Source organism: Falco rusticolus, chromosome 5 (genome assembly GCF_015220075.1).
Source record: "Falco rusticolus isolate bFalRus1 chromosome 5, bFalRus1.pri, whole genome shotgun sequence".
NCBI lineage: Eukaryota > Metazoa > Chordata > Aves > Falconiformes > Falconidae > Falco > Falco rusticolus.
In genome coordinates, this window is record NC_051191.1 from 30,415,108 (window position 1) to 30,429,602 (window position 14,495).

Sequence of the window (14,495 nt, forward strand, 5' to 3'; positions counted from 1 at the left end):
GGAAGCCCAGAAACCAGAATTGGGAATGAGCTGGAACAATTTGCGCTGGACTGTTAAGTCCTTCCCTTGGCACAAAGGGAGAGCCATGGTGGCAGGAGCATAGTGTTCCGGTTGTACCTACGGGTAGGGTGGTCTTTCTTTGTTTCACATCTCTGGGCAGCCAGAAGGCATTGGCCAAGGATTTCATTAAAAGCTGTATCTCAGGTTGTACCTTCTGCTCTCTGGTGGGTGTTTTTTGCAGTGTTTGGTTTGGAGCTTTCCAGTATATTTGTTCTTTGGGCTGTCTTAGTGTTTTTTCTGCTGCGTGGTCCTTTTCTGAAGCTCTGATGTTTTATGGAAGGCTTTTCCCTTTCTTTACCTCCTAGCTTTCCCTCCCATTCTCACTTGCAGGTTTTTCTGTATCTCTTTCCTTGGGTCTTTCTCTCTCAAGAACAAAAGATCTCCTCCAATTTCTCAGGCTCTGTTTAATATATTTACAATATTTTTAAAGGGTGAAAGGATGATTTTGTAAGATTGGCAGCAGACTAGACCTTTTTTCCCTCTACTGGGACTATGAATCTGAGCATACCGTAAGTATGTGTCAATTCCATTTGATGACAGTCTTGTCCTTTATGTGAAATGGGTTTCTAGATCTCTTTTTTGGATCCTACAAGAGAATGTGCCTCTTCGTGAGCGCAACTGACACTAAACCTTATTGCTATCAAGAGAGGTGTAAAAATGAGTAAGCACCTGAATCTTCACAGAACACCTTTGTATCCAAGAAGTTTCCTTCTGTCTTTGCCTGTCCTGTGAATGCAAAGAAGTTTCAGAGGATTTGGGCTGGATTTGAGTTTTTTTGAAGATTACATATATTTTGAACCTGAATCCAGGAAGAATCTCCCGGCTTCAGTTTTATTAATCCTACAAATTGCATTGTGTATTGAAATGAGTGCAGCAATGCCCAGCTCTTCCAACATACTTTAGGTAATGTCTATGCCTCTAAACTGTGTAGCAGGGATGGAGGGGGAAAGCACAGCCGAAACATTGAGATTCAGCTTCTCCACAAAGATGTAATAACAGCTCCTGCTTTAACAAGATTGCATATCACTAAATCACATCATTAGAGCTACACAATGTACTCCAAGACACTTCCTTGTCTGCTGTGATAAATTGTATAATAGCAACTTAACAAGACCAGAATATTCAAATAAATTTAAGTGAGAAGATGTCGTGTGATGTTACTGTTTAAAATCGTCAGTTAGCGATGTCTGCTTTTTGACAGTGTTGTGACCTCTCAGCAGAGATTTGGAGCTGCTGGGGAATGCTGGTGCTGATCACGCCAGTCCCTGATAGAGATGCACAAATTGTTGTCGAAGCTTTGCAAATCCCAATGAACCTCAAATCTGGGTCGGTTTTAGGATGGGCTAGTTCTTCAGTCCTTTAAAGCCAAATACCTTAGGTTGGCAGGGTGAATTTATATCCACTGAGGATCCTTTGCAGAAGCTTTTCATCAGGACTACAGTGCTGTTTGGATGTGCTGTGAAAAGTGTCTTCATGTGCTGAATTTTTAAAATACCTTCAGGTGCTGAATCTTTGAAACAAGTGAAACGGTATCTTCTGCAGGATGATGGTTGAGCTGGGGTTTATTGTTCTTGCGGCAGTAAATGATTTCAGTGGGCTTCCCTTTGCAGAAAAAAACCTACGTGGGTTATTTGTTTTGGTGCTTGCATGATTCTTTATTATAGTCAAACAAATTCTGGTGCAAGATGAAGAAACAAACCACCTTTTCTCTCTTTGCTTATAAGTAAGAACATAATGGGAATTTCTTCAAATTAATCAAGGGGAAACCTGTCTGCCTGAGTAGTTTCTATATACAGTTTTTAATATGGTCTCCAGGCTGACTCTATGATTCACACGCAGGAATAGAAAATAAATGGGTTATATGAATTTCTATACGACAGAAATACATAGAAAAATTTACTGATCCAAAAGAAGCTGCAAAGGTGCAATGAAACTGATGCGAATTCTATTATTACAATCTTTCCATTAGAATGTGTATCATGTTTTGAGACTGTATATGTACTATACGTATTTTAAGTGCTTTATATTAGGTAGCATATTGAGTTGTTATATGGCAAGCGTTTTACCCAGTAATTGCTTTCAGTAACATTTTCATGGATGTTCAATATATTGTGGTTTTGGTACAACATTGTGACAAAGCAGTAATCCTTGTTTTGTGAGCTCTTCCTACAGTATTTGCATCTTTGTCCTGTTCACACTTTAATAGATATTTTTAGGGTATTTCCTCTACAGCCACAGCTCTGCCTGCTACTCTTAGCTGCGGTTTAAATTAATTTTGTTGCTTCCCCTCTGCAAGCATCTGATGCTCAGTGGAAAGCATTCCTCTGAGGTCTGCAGTTGAGAGGGTGTGAGAAAGGACAGGAGTGTGTTCCTGGGGAGGCTCCCAGTGGGCTTGCTTGGTGTGTGTGTGTGTGTCCCACCTCCTACAGCTCCATGCACCCTCCCAGCAAGCTTTTTCCTCGGTGTTATCTGCTGAAGGGATAATTGACACTAATTTCTTGGTAGAGAAAAGGGAGAGGAGCAGTAAGTGAACGTAAAGCTGCTGCCAGGGGTACCTCAGAGACCTCCTTCCTCATTCTGCAGTATTGATGTGGACACTTGGCTGCTGTTCAGCCCTGCTCTGTCACGGTCCGAATGCCTTAAACGTAGCACAGGTCATCTTGATTTATCACACATGCTCTTCCCTGGCCTTTCTTCCCTTGCATACAAGTTTCCCATCCTCTCATGTATATGCTAAAATACGGATGAGAGGAAGCCTCGTATATTCTCATCAGTCTCTCTGTTTCCAGGCAGTTTAGCTCAATAGGTTGTTTCATTTTATTAACAGCTCATCACATAAAAACATCACCGTTGCTCTTGGTTGCTGGAGGAGAGGAGGGGGGAGCCAGTCGGCCTGCATAAGACTCCTCTGGAGAACCAGCCTCTCCCCATCCCTGCTGGTACCATGCCAAAGATGCGTTTTGCATCCCATACGGTATCCATAGAACAAGGTGGATCTAAGGCTGACAGATTGCTGGTCACTGTGTTTGGAAAGGAACAAAAATAGAGAAATCAAGATGATTCAACAAAGTGAAACAGAACAAGGTACTTAGTTAATCCAAGGATTAAGCTAGCACAGCCAGCCTGCTCTGACAAAGCGGAGATTTAAGTGAGTCCTGTTGCAGTGCACACAAATCCCGTGGGAATCGAGTCTGAAGGGCAATGAAGCGGTGTGGCACCAGCATCAGATATTGGTGTAAGGGAGCATGAGCTCCCACAAAGAAACAGCTGGACAGTGAAAAAAGGCACGTGAGTTTGCTTTATTCGCAGTGTAGTTAATAAGCAATATTAATTCCATCTGAAGCGTGGGTATATTCACAGCTGAATTAATCACAGGAGACTGGAGCATTGCCTTTTGTTACAGATCTGTAAAACACAGTTATGAACTGCTTGGTTATGAGACTTTCTAAAATATATCATCTATGTGGCTGGAAATTTCCATCTTTGGGTGCTCATCAAAAGATGGAGGATCTTTTATTGTTCTCGGAAGCTTTGGCAAGGTCCAAAGCAAACTGCTTGGGTAAGGTAAGATGGGATTTGAATTTTCAAAAGCATGGTAATTCAAACCCAAGGTGCCCACTGAACCATCAAAAACTCATAAATTAAATGCAGAAGGTAGCTGCAGAGCTCTTTGTATGTGCTGGCTCTGTCTTAGATACACGATTACAGATACAAATGTGACAAGTATTGGCTGAGAAACTGTATGGGTATCAAAGGTCTAAAGATGCTAATGTAGTGGAGGTATTCAAAAGAGCAGAATTAAGGTTGGATATTCAGTTGATCTGGGGTTTTATATCCTTCCAGGTAAGTGTTTAGCCTTGCAAATTTAATAAAGACAAAGAAAGGCATGTAGTGAATATTCTTTCAAGCAGGCATCCAGAACACAAGCGAAAATTTCCTTCATGGAGACGTTTGCTACCAGCAGGTTTAAATTGAAATTACAGGAATCCACCAGAACTCTCTAAAGTTACCTTCTAAGAGGGAGTTATTTGCTGAAGGTTGTCTCCACTTTAAGTTTCAGTTTGTGTGAAAGTAAATTGGGGGTTCTGCAGTCAAAGATGTGTATTAAAGAAAACAAATATATTTGCAGCCCTTTTGATATTTTTTTCTGTTGTTTTAGAGCAATTAGCAGAATCACATTGATCTCAACAACATTTTAGAGTATAGCTTCCCATAGAAGATCTTATTTGTATTCCCTCCAGGAGCAAAAATAGGAAATACACTGTGCTTTGTATTATATAGATTTTTCCCAGTCTGTCTGAAAGCATTGTATTATTCATGCACAGGCTATCCATCCAAAGCGGTGCCAAAACCGTTTCTCTTTGCATGTGGGAAGGCAGAAGAGCTTTCCCCGCAATAAAACTGAATTTGTAATCACGGTTGTGGGCAGCAGAGTGGTAGTGACTCCTCACTGAACAGCTCTCAAATTGTGGTTCCCAAAAAAATGCTTTTTTGACTGCATTTTGTATTGGAAAGCCATGTTAATGAAGGTAGAAATTCACCAAATGTTTCATTTGTTACTTTTCCAAGTGATGGATGCAGTTGCCAGAGAGATTTGGTAGTCTTAAGTCAACAGGAGTGTTTTGGTTGGAAGGGAAAAAACATTTCTATGAAATGTCTCCTGCTCCACGGGAACAGATGAGGGTATCCGAGTGTTTATAGGTGGGTAAAGCAAAGTGAGGTGTCTCATTTTTGCTGTAGAAGTCAATAACGTGTTTTACTTGGAAGAATGATCATGTTTTGCTGGGGAAAAAAAATGGTCTAGCCTGGCCATGATCTTGTCCACCTGCTTCAACCCTGTATTCACCTTCAAACGTCCATTTGGACTTCAGATGGGTCACTCAACTGTCCTTACTCCCCAAATCTTTGTAGCCTCTTACGACTGTCCAAGAAATGCCTGGTCAGGGAAGCTTGTTAAGGGCTTTCCTAAAGTTCAGAAAGGATTTACTGTATTTTCAATAGCCAGTATTGATCAAAATTAACCCTGTCTTATGGAGAGGAAGAACAGCTGAATTACCACTGCATACTCCACTGGAGTTGGAGATGTTTCTGTGTCTCAGTCCTGACACAGCCAACAGATAAGGATTCCTCCCAAACCGCAGTATGCGGGTTACAGCCTAAGGCAGCATATTTTTTATTGTCAGCAGAAGAAAATCCTCGAAGAGATTTTTTTAATGAAGGCTATTTTTGTCTTTTGCCTTTAATGAATTCAATTGAGCAATTTAAAACCATTTCAGGGTTGGTTCATTTATATATTTTTTTCTGAAGTGACAGTGAAGTCCCAGGGACATGCTGGCAATAAAACTGCTTAGATAGTATATAAAATGCCACTGATGGGATTATTTTGCTGCAGCTCGTTGCAGCTATTATGCTCAGCAGCATGATTCCTCATTGTAAGTTCATAAAAGAGCTAATGACAGGAAGTGGAGATTTGCAAAGTTGAATGAAAGTGGAATGCAAATTCATAACAAAAAGAGCAGCTAATGATGGGAAGAGTGTACTGAGGACCACGGTAAATGTGCCATCACTTAGAGTCTTTCAACGAAATGCACTTGGCTCCAGCCAGGAGCTGTTGTAATTAGATGTAGAAACCGTGTCCTGATTTTCTCCATCCTAAAGGTACACAAAAAGTCATGCCAGAGTCTCCTCTTTCACCTGCAAAAGCAATAAGAATATTTGCCTTGCAAATAGGACATAACTAACCATGTTCTCCATGAAGACGAGTGTTGGGAAAGTAAAATCTGAAGGCAGAGATAGAACATAACAGTGGAGTGAGCAGTTACACACCTTGAAAGAACTTTTTTCGGCTTTTTGGTAAACACCTTTGTTTTTTCAGTGAACACGTTTTTCTTGGTCATCTTTTTTCACCAGGTGCTGTGTCTGTGCAGGTAAAATAATGCACGGACTGATACTCAAAACCATTTGTCACTTTGTCATGATAACCCATCAGGTTTTACAGATTTCTTTTGATAGATGTGTGAAAGAAAAATGAATCAGAGATTGGAAAAGTTCATTTTCGAGGAAAGGTTAAAAGAACTGCATGTGTGTTCTTTATACATATCCCAGGGAGACAGAGAAAGCACCTGCATGTCTCAGCAAGGTGTAAATGCTGGGTGGGGGTAAGAGGTGTGGGAGTTGACTGAGATGAAGTTTGTAACTATGAGGAATGAGGTGAAATTCAGAGATTGTAAGTGCAAGGAGAAGGACAGGAAAAAGCCTCCCTGAGACAGAGGTCTCATTCACAGTAACAAAACTTCAAAAACTCCTCCAGACAACATTCTTGAGACCCCACACTGGAACAGTTCTACATTGGCTGGCTTGACCTTCTCCGTGGTGTAACTGATGTCTCTCCCTTGCTGTCCCGTGCTGTATTTCTGAGGGTGGCTTTGGTTTGCATTTCAGGGCTGCTTTCGGCAAAGAATCAGAAGTTCTCATTGGCAACCTGGGAGATAAACTCATCCCTCAGCAGGAGATCCTGCGGGACGTCAGTGACCTGAAGGCCTTGGCCAACATGCACGAGAGCCTGGAGTGGTTAGCAGGTCGCACCAAGGCAGCCTTTTCCAACCTATCAGCCTCCCAGAGTAAGTAGCTCCCATAGGAGAACCTTTGTCTTATAAATGAGAACCAGCATAAATATGCAGTTTTAGTGGAGATGGGCATCTTTGTTCTTGATTTCAAAATGGGTTTATGTCAAAGAGAACAGAAAGCAAAGCAGCTTCATTCCTTTCTTCGTAGTAAATGCTGTGGTGTGACATCTACTCAGGCTGTGGTGGGTACCATATGAGGGTGCCAGGAGCATCACTTCTAGCATAAGCTCTGAAGGGTCTTTCAGTGTTTGAGCTTTTCAGCTGTCCCTGCTAATGACATTGCACAGGAGAAGGTATCAGTGCCGAGACAGGTTTCATTTTCTTTAAAGCATCGCTAATTCGCTTAATATTTAAAAATATATGTGTATTATAAATTCACTAGAGAAGCTGAACAGCTTTTAATGAGGAATGCCCTAACATGCATGGCACTGGGGCACCAATGCTCAGCCTGCAAAGGCAGAAGTAACACTCAGTGAACTGAAGTGCCAAGAGGGCAAAGACAGGGGAGCCTGGAGACCCCACTTCTGCTCCTGGCTGTCAAGGATTGCCCACACTACTTTTGTGAGATCATTTCACTTCTCTGTGCTTCAGCTTTCGCTCCATCCCCCAGGGAATAGTGATTTATTTTTTTTTCTGTCTGGAAAGTGATAGAGACATGATTAGTGTTGCTTCTCTTCTTATCACTGTCATTGGTGTTGTCAGCACAGAGTCACGTTCAGAGGAGGGCTGTGGCTGTGCCCCTGAAGTAGAGCTCGGCATAAACAGATCTCAGCTCTGCTGCTTTCCACTGACACTTTTCCACTGTTACTAATTTGCAAGGGGTCACCTATAGCTCAGCTGACATGGGGTTAAGCTTTTCCGAGGACCAGGAGTCTAGGTCTCACCCGCCTACCCAGACGTTGCCAGTAGCTGTCCTGTGTCACAGGCTGAAGCTGGGGAGGTGGCCATGCATTTGTTAGAGCACTTCGTATTACCCTAGATCCCTGTAATAAAATACTGTGTTTTACAAATATTGAACATCCCCTGTTGTTGAGGGTTTATATTAAATGCAGCTGCCTGGGGTGTGGAAGGAGGCATCTACACTTCGTTGTAGATGAGGAGCAGAGGAGAAGAAAAGCATTGCATAAAAAAGTTCGCACAGCTTGGTAGGATCCCGAGACACATGGGGATGCGGTGAGGATGCACAGCATTCCTGCCTTTTCTGGGAAGTGATGGGGGAAGTCTTCTGGTGCTAAAGTTGTAGTGTTATATGTCCATTAAACTAATTGTCCTTCAACAGCAGAGCATCTCTGGTTGACTGACAACCTTTCCTATGGCTTATAACTCTGCTTTAGAGCAGGACCTTTAAACTCCTTACTCCAGATGACCACAACCAGTTTGTCAAGATCCAAAAGGATCAATAAGATTATACAATCAGCTAACAATTTAAGACCCAGAATACTACAGGTAACTTCAATATTCCTGTAACCCATACTTTGAGTTCTCAATACCTGAGTGTCAAGAAGAATTACTGTGGTCTCACAGAGTGTACTTTAGAAGATTAAAAGAAATAAAAGAAAAGAAAACAAAGGCAAATGGAAAATGCTATCAAAGTTCAGTAGCCAAATATTTATTCACAGAACTTCAGTTACTGGGAGAGTTCTTGGGGCTGAGGCGTTGTGCTCTGACAGTCAAAGTTGTTAAAAATAAAAACATCATTTATAATTTCAGTTCTGGTTGAAACTCAATTTTTTTAATAAATCAATTTTGCCAAACATTAAAGGGCATGAGTATGACTTTCAGGCTTCTGAGAGGACGTTACATGCAGCAGTGAATAAACATAAAAGTACGAAGTGTAATATTTCACTTGGCAGCATCCTCCTGACAATAAAAAATCATCTTCCTTTGTAATAACTTTATACCAATGCACTAAAATGTCTGTACACAAGTGCCAGGAGTATCTGAAACAAGAGGAAGAACGTGCAATGTTAGGAAATGATAGAGGCTTTTGACCTCATGGTTATAAATGAAACCTGGTGGAATATATCTCATAAATGGAACATCAATAGAGCTGACTGCAATCTATATGGGAGAAGTAAAAAGTGATGCCGTGGGGCAGAGGTGGTGGTATAAGTCAGATGTATTTACAAATCCAGCAAGCTACAGTGATGTACAGGGGAGTGCAATTCTTTTGGGGAAGAATATGAAGAGTAAACAACAGAGGAAAAATGAGATGAGATGTCTCTTTCCATCGCACCTGGGCAGGAGGATGAGAGCAATGCAAATGTGCTTGGACTGCGCTGAGAGGAGGAAAGATTACATCTACCTTTTGTTTCAAAGATTCATACAATGTTAATGCCATAACATTCAACTGTCATATGGTGACTTGTTTTCTGTTGTGGTTTGATCATCTGAATTTCTGAGCATGTCATTGCTGGAAGCCACAGCATGATAATGAGCATTGGGGGAGGGAGAAAGGGAAATAACTGACCTAAAGTAACGCTAAATAAAGGGAGGCTGTGCCACATGCTGAAGCTCACCAAACTCAGATTCACATCACCGTCAATGGAGCCAGCTTTTTTTTTTTAAGACATGCCCACCTGAAACCCAAGCATTCTGGTTCAATGCAGCTCGAATCCATGGTTCATCATATGCAAGTCAACGGGCCATTAGTCACCCAGCTCGCTTTTTGGGTGGCTGACTTTGGGCAGATGGCAGTTGTTACATTCGTTTGAGCAACTTGTCTTCTGCTTTGTTTTTCTCCTTGGACTTGATGCTACATTGAAGTGTCTGTTCTTGAACAAGAGCACTGACCACATTAACTGTTAGCAGTGGTGGGGGTTTATCTTCCGTGCTTACCACATGTTGGCCAATGCATGATGAGAACTCACATCCAGATCTTTGATTGTTTGTTTCTCTGTTCTGTCCCAGCAACTTGAGATTGAATCTTGCTTCCACTCAGGGCATCATCAAAGCACTTGGTGAGTGACTGGGATGAGAATTTTCTGTGCGTTGCCAGAAATACCGTAATCTCCAACAAGTCCATGACATAGTGGTGGTGGCCCTGTATTCTTTTCTGTAGAAAGTCGGTAGCTTTTTCAGCAAAGCTTCCTTGGCTGTAAACCAACTTTATAGCATATATAATAGCATAGCTAGAGGTATTCAGAAACCACAGGGTGATGTTGGGCAAATATGGACATGTTTTGGGAAATCCTAAAAAGGGGACTACCTGTTGGTGGCTTTTTGGTTAGGTTGTCAATTGTCCCCTTCCTAGAGATAAAAATTCAATAACCTTTTGCTGTGAATGTGCCACAATCATCACTCATTTAAAAACAGTCTTGCTAATAGAGTGTTTTATCATGCTGGGCAGTCTCTGCCTTCTTCATTATTTAGTGTTTGCTAAGCTGATGGCTCTTCCATAGCTCTTCCCTTATCTGCACTCCTTCAGAATTGGATTTTATATTTTCCAAACCAGTCAGATATGACAAAGTCATTTTCTTTTGCTCTTGTCTTTTGAGGGAATATAAACTTCTTTTTAACAATAAGCATTGAAGGATTAAAGTTTCTGGAAGAAGACAAATTAACTGAGGAAGTCAAGTAAATTTTAAATCGTTTTTATATGAAAATGGAAGAAGGGTTTCCTCTTCTCTTCCTCTCCTTCTTCTCTGCCTTGTTATATGCAGATATTCCCTTGCCAGAGCTTCAGCCTTCTGAAGCCCTCTGAATATTTTACAAAGAAGGAATTACTATTCACAATGAAGGAGTTGGGACGTTCTTTACATTTTTAAGATGGTTGCATGCTGTGTGTAGGTAGGAAGGTGAAAGATTAGCCATTAGCTTACTGAGTTGTGGATAACCTTTCAAATTCAGCCAGCTGCTGGCATCTTGTGACTTCCAGGTTGTCATAGTCAGCACTTAATGACTGGCTGGCTTAAACGTTGAGTTTGAAATTACTTTCTCATAGCCTGACATAAACCACAATTGTCTATCTCTTCTAGATGGCTTACTGTAAGAAAGCTTTTGAATGTGTACCATGTGTCCACATATGTTTATAGATCAGTAGATACTCTTGTATCCACCCAAAGATGTGCTCAGTGTACCATGTTCACTTGCTGCGTGTGCTTTCTCTTTCTTGTCCTTGATGAAGAATAATACCATTTTAGTACCTCAACAGTTTTATCTAGAAAAATAGGACTCCAGCAATAGTGTCAAGAAAGACACCTCCTCCTCTGTCATTGTCTTCTCCAGAAAAAGAAAATCTTTTTAGAAATGGATCCTGAGGCTCAATATTTAGTCAGAGTAAGGAGGTGCATCAAGAAGCCTCCTGAGAGGAAGCATTGGGTCAGGGGGGTATTGATATCAAGGCCCAAACAGAAACAGACTCTTGAGTGTTTTTATTGTGGGCTGTTTGTTGGCTTTTTGAGCACCCCAGGTCCTGAATTCATGCAGTTGGGTGAGCACCTTACTGTATCTGAAAACCACACACATACATGCATGCTTACTCTTTTTCTTGAAGAAGAGCTTCAAAAGCATGAAGGATTCAAAACATACTGTTTTTTAAAACCAGACCTAAACCAATGATTTCTTTGTCAGTTGTGACAGCTCTTGACTTTCAATACCAGCTCCTCCCTGTCCCCTAGTCTCCCTTGGAAGTTGGCACTGGAGCAAAGATTCCTTAGAAAGCAAAGATTCAAAGTCTTTGACACAAACCTGGCTTCAGCGAGACAGCAGGCTTATCCTGTGTCTGCAGTGGCAGAAAATAGAAGGTAAACTCTCAGTAATTGAGGAAAAATCTAAGTACACATTTGGAATTAACCTCTGCAGCTCAACCCTGCCTCCCTATGGGGAAGCACCCCAGGAGTAGAGGAGATGCATGGGAGACCTCTGGAGGGCTCACCCCATCGCTGGGACTGCCATGCCCTTGAGGACATCTTAACCCTGCTGCTGTCAGCAAAGCTGTACCCACAGCAAAATAAACAGGATGAAGCTGTTTCTGTGCTACCTGCTTGTCACTCCACAGACACGAACTGCAATTGCTCACTGGCAGAGCTGAGTCTCCGCTCTGGTGATTTGCATTAGACACTGAGTTAATTACGGTGTTTGGTTAAGCCAGCTGCATGCGGGTTTAATGAGAAATGTGGAAGTGCCACGCTCCCTTTCCAAAGGGGGGTTGGCACAGACCATTGGCACACCATGACTTTCCAGTTCTCCCTCCCCTTTTCACACGAGCCATATTCCAGGAGGGGTGGAGAGACAGCTCCAGGCAGGACCATGGTCTTCCTGCCCCTGCCTCTGCCACCAGTCCCACTGTGGCAGCTGTAAGTAGGGTGTTTAAGTGATGTCAATATGTCAAAGTGATGCAGGTGCCAATATGCAGATTGAGAGATAAATCACTCTTGTTCTTCCCAAGGAAGTCCGTTCCCATTGGATTCTTATCTTTCTTTTTGTCACCCATCTGAGCAATTGAAATCATGCTGTGTACCATAGAAAAAGCCAGCGTGGAGTTTGTTACTGGCACAAGCTTTACCCAGGAACTCAATGATTTTTGGTAGCGCTCTTAATTCCCACTGCCACATCGTACTGTAATCCTGTGATTTCCAAATTAGAGGCCTCAATCTCATGTGGGGTTGCAAACCAGGCAGATTTAATTGCAGAAGTGCTGAGAAGTAAAATCACAATGAGGACATCAACAATAAAGCTTAGGAGCCATCGGCTTCATCTGTTTACGTTGCAAAAAGAGCGTGGCTCTTTCCTGGCAGCTGGGTCTAGTTACAAACACCATCAGGGTGCTGTTCGATCTGTGTGTTTATTTAAGATGTTATAAAATGAGGAGATTTATTTAGGGGCATTGCAGTGTGTGCAGAGACAGTTTGCCCCTTCTGAATTATCTAAAAAGTACAGCTTCTTAACTTCTTTATCCAGGGTGCTTCCAAAGCAGGTTATTTTCTACTGTTCAGGGATGCTTTCACCCCAGAATCAAAGAGCAATGGAAGATACCTTCACCACTTCTTCTACAGATGAGCAGCACTTCACCTCCAGATTTGCAGCAGTTTGGATAAGCTACAACTTCAAAATCGGAGGGGGGTGGGGATGGCAGCGGAAGGTTTGTACTACAGTTTTTTAACAAATACTGCAGCAATCTGTCACTGGCTGGCTCTTATTAATGCTAATGCTGAGAATTTGCATCACATTTTCTGACCATGGATCTCAAAATACTTTGAAAAGGTTAGTGAAGGCCATTATGGGATAAGACTATCCTGGACCACTTTGCACCCTGAGGGTCAGCATCCCCTTTTGCCTGGCTTTGTAAGCCTCCTCATACCAAAAAAGGCTTTGATGGCTAATAGAAAGCATCCTGCAACACTCAAGAAAGCAATGCCTTTTTAAATTGATGGTGGAGCCCCTTTATACCACTTTGCCAGAGTAAAGGAGCTATAATTTACTGTCACTTTAAGGCCCCTTTCTGCTGACAGGGTGGTGTAAAGGGGTCTCGGTACAAATGAAAATCAGGCTCAATGCAGTGGTAAAATTGATGCCTTTCATTTTGTAGTCAGGCCACACAGTGGTGGTGAACTTAGATGGGTCTTTGTGTTTAACCCCAGTGTTTCTAATGAACTGAATTCAGCTCTGAAATGGGGCTATACTTCAAGCTGGAGCTTGGGGTTTTTTTCTGTCACTGAACTTGTAACACGTCTTGCTGTATTGATTGCTCATGGGGAACTTTTTTTGTAGAGATCTATTAATAGAGAACCTTGTTTAAAAGCCAGATTAAAGATGATCAACATGTGCCTGACCTCACGCAGGAGAAGGACTTAGTGAATGCTGTTGCTTTATTATTGCAACAAAAGTAAATGTCTTTCTAAAACAGGAAAAGCTGCAAATTTCTAACAAATGCAAAACATCTGCCAATAACTTTTAAAAGATAAATCGTGAGTGCTTGTATTATTTGATGGTTATCTGTTGCTTCAATATAACTTAGTCTAAATGACAGCTTTCCATTTTAGCTGCTTAAGCAGTCTCATTTTCCAATGCTTTTTTTCCTGTTCCAGTAACAGAACAGTTGGTGCTCTTCTGCAGATGCTCAAAACATAGTCAGATCCCCTTCTTAGGTGCTCTGAACATTCATAGTATGATTATCCATAATGTCTTTTTCCATGTTATAGCTGTGCACACATTGATTGGAGATCTGGTGTCCTGGGGTGATCCTTCCCACCTCTGCCTTGCAAACTGTTTGATCAGGATCGTATTAACTCAGTTTGTGTCTACGATGTGTTTTACAGATGAACGCAAGTTCACCCCATCCATCCCGAGTTGGCCACAAGTTCACATGAATGTGGGTAGTCCTGCAGTAAGGTCAGGATGTCAAGCCCTGCACCTGGCTAGAGTGTATTAATTTGGTCTGGGAACGGCTGGTTCAAAACGATTTGGACACCTTCATTCAGATATAGTTGGTTTGGAGGAGAACCACAGGAAGCCAAAAGGAAAAGATCTTCTTGGGCGTCTTATCCGCAGTGCTGTGACTCATATCCACACGGCTCCCTCTGGTCAGTCCCACAGCTCAGCCTGTTCCTGCATTGACATCTCTGGGATGCTGCAGAGATGACCAATGTCATCTCCTCACTGCTACAAATCCCACCATTGCACATGCGTGCTTGGGGCTGGTTTTTAATCAAGAAATGAGATACCTGCCTCGAGTCATGTATTTCCCCAGGTGGGACTCCCCTTGAGCAACGACAGGAAAGCTTTGTCATCCTCAGCCACAGTAAAATGTGGACCTGTGAAGTCCAAACCAAACCATCTGTGATCACCTGCTGACTAATTGCCATTTGT

The 14,495-nt window shown here is 42.1% G+C and overlaps 1 protein-coding gene across 1 annotated transcript in view; it reads left to right on the plus strand.

The window, feature by feature from the left end:
* The window catches only part of EXOC4 (exocyst complex component 4), a 408,367-nt gene that overhangs the window by 348,356 nt on the left and 45,516 nt on the right, over positions 1-14,495 (plus strand). Inside the window, exon 14 of the mRNA XM_037387956.1 lies at positions 6,502-6,680. Within this exon, the coding sequence (XP_037243853.1) occupies positions 6,502-6,680 (179 nt within the window). The remainder of the gene's footprint in view (positions 1-6,501; positions 6,681-14,495) is intronic.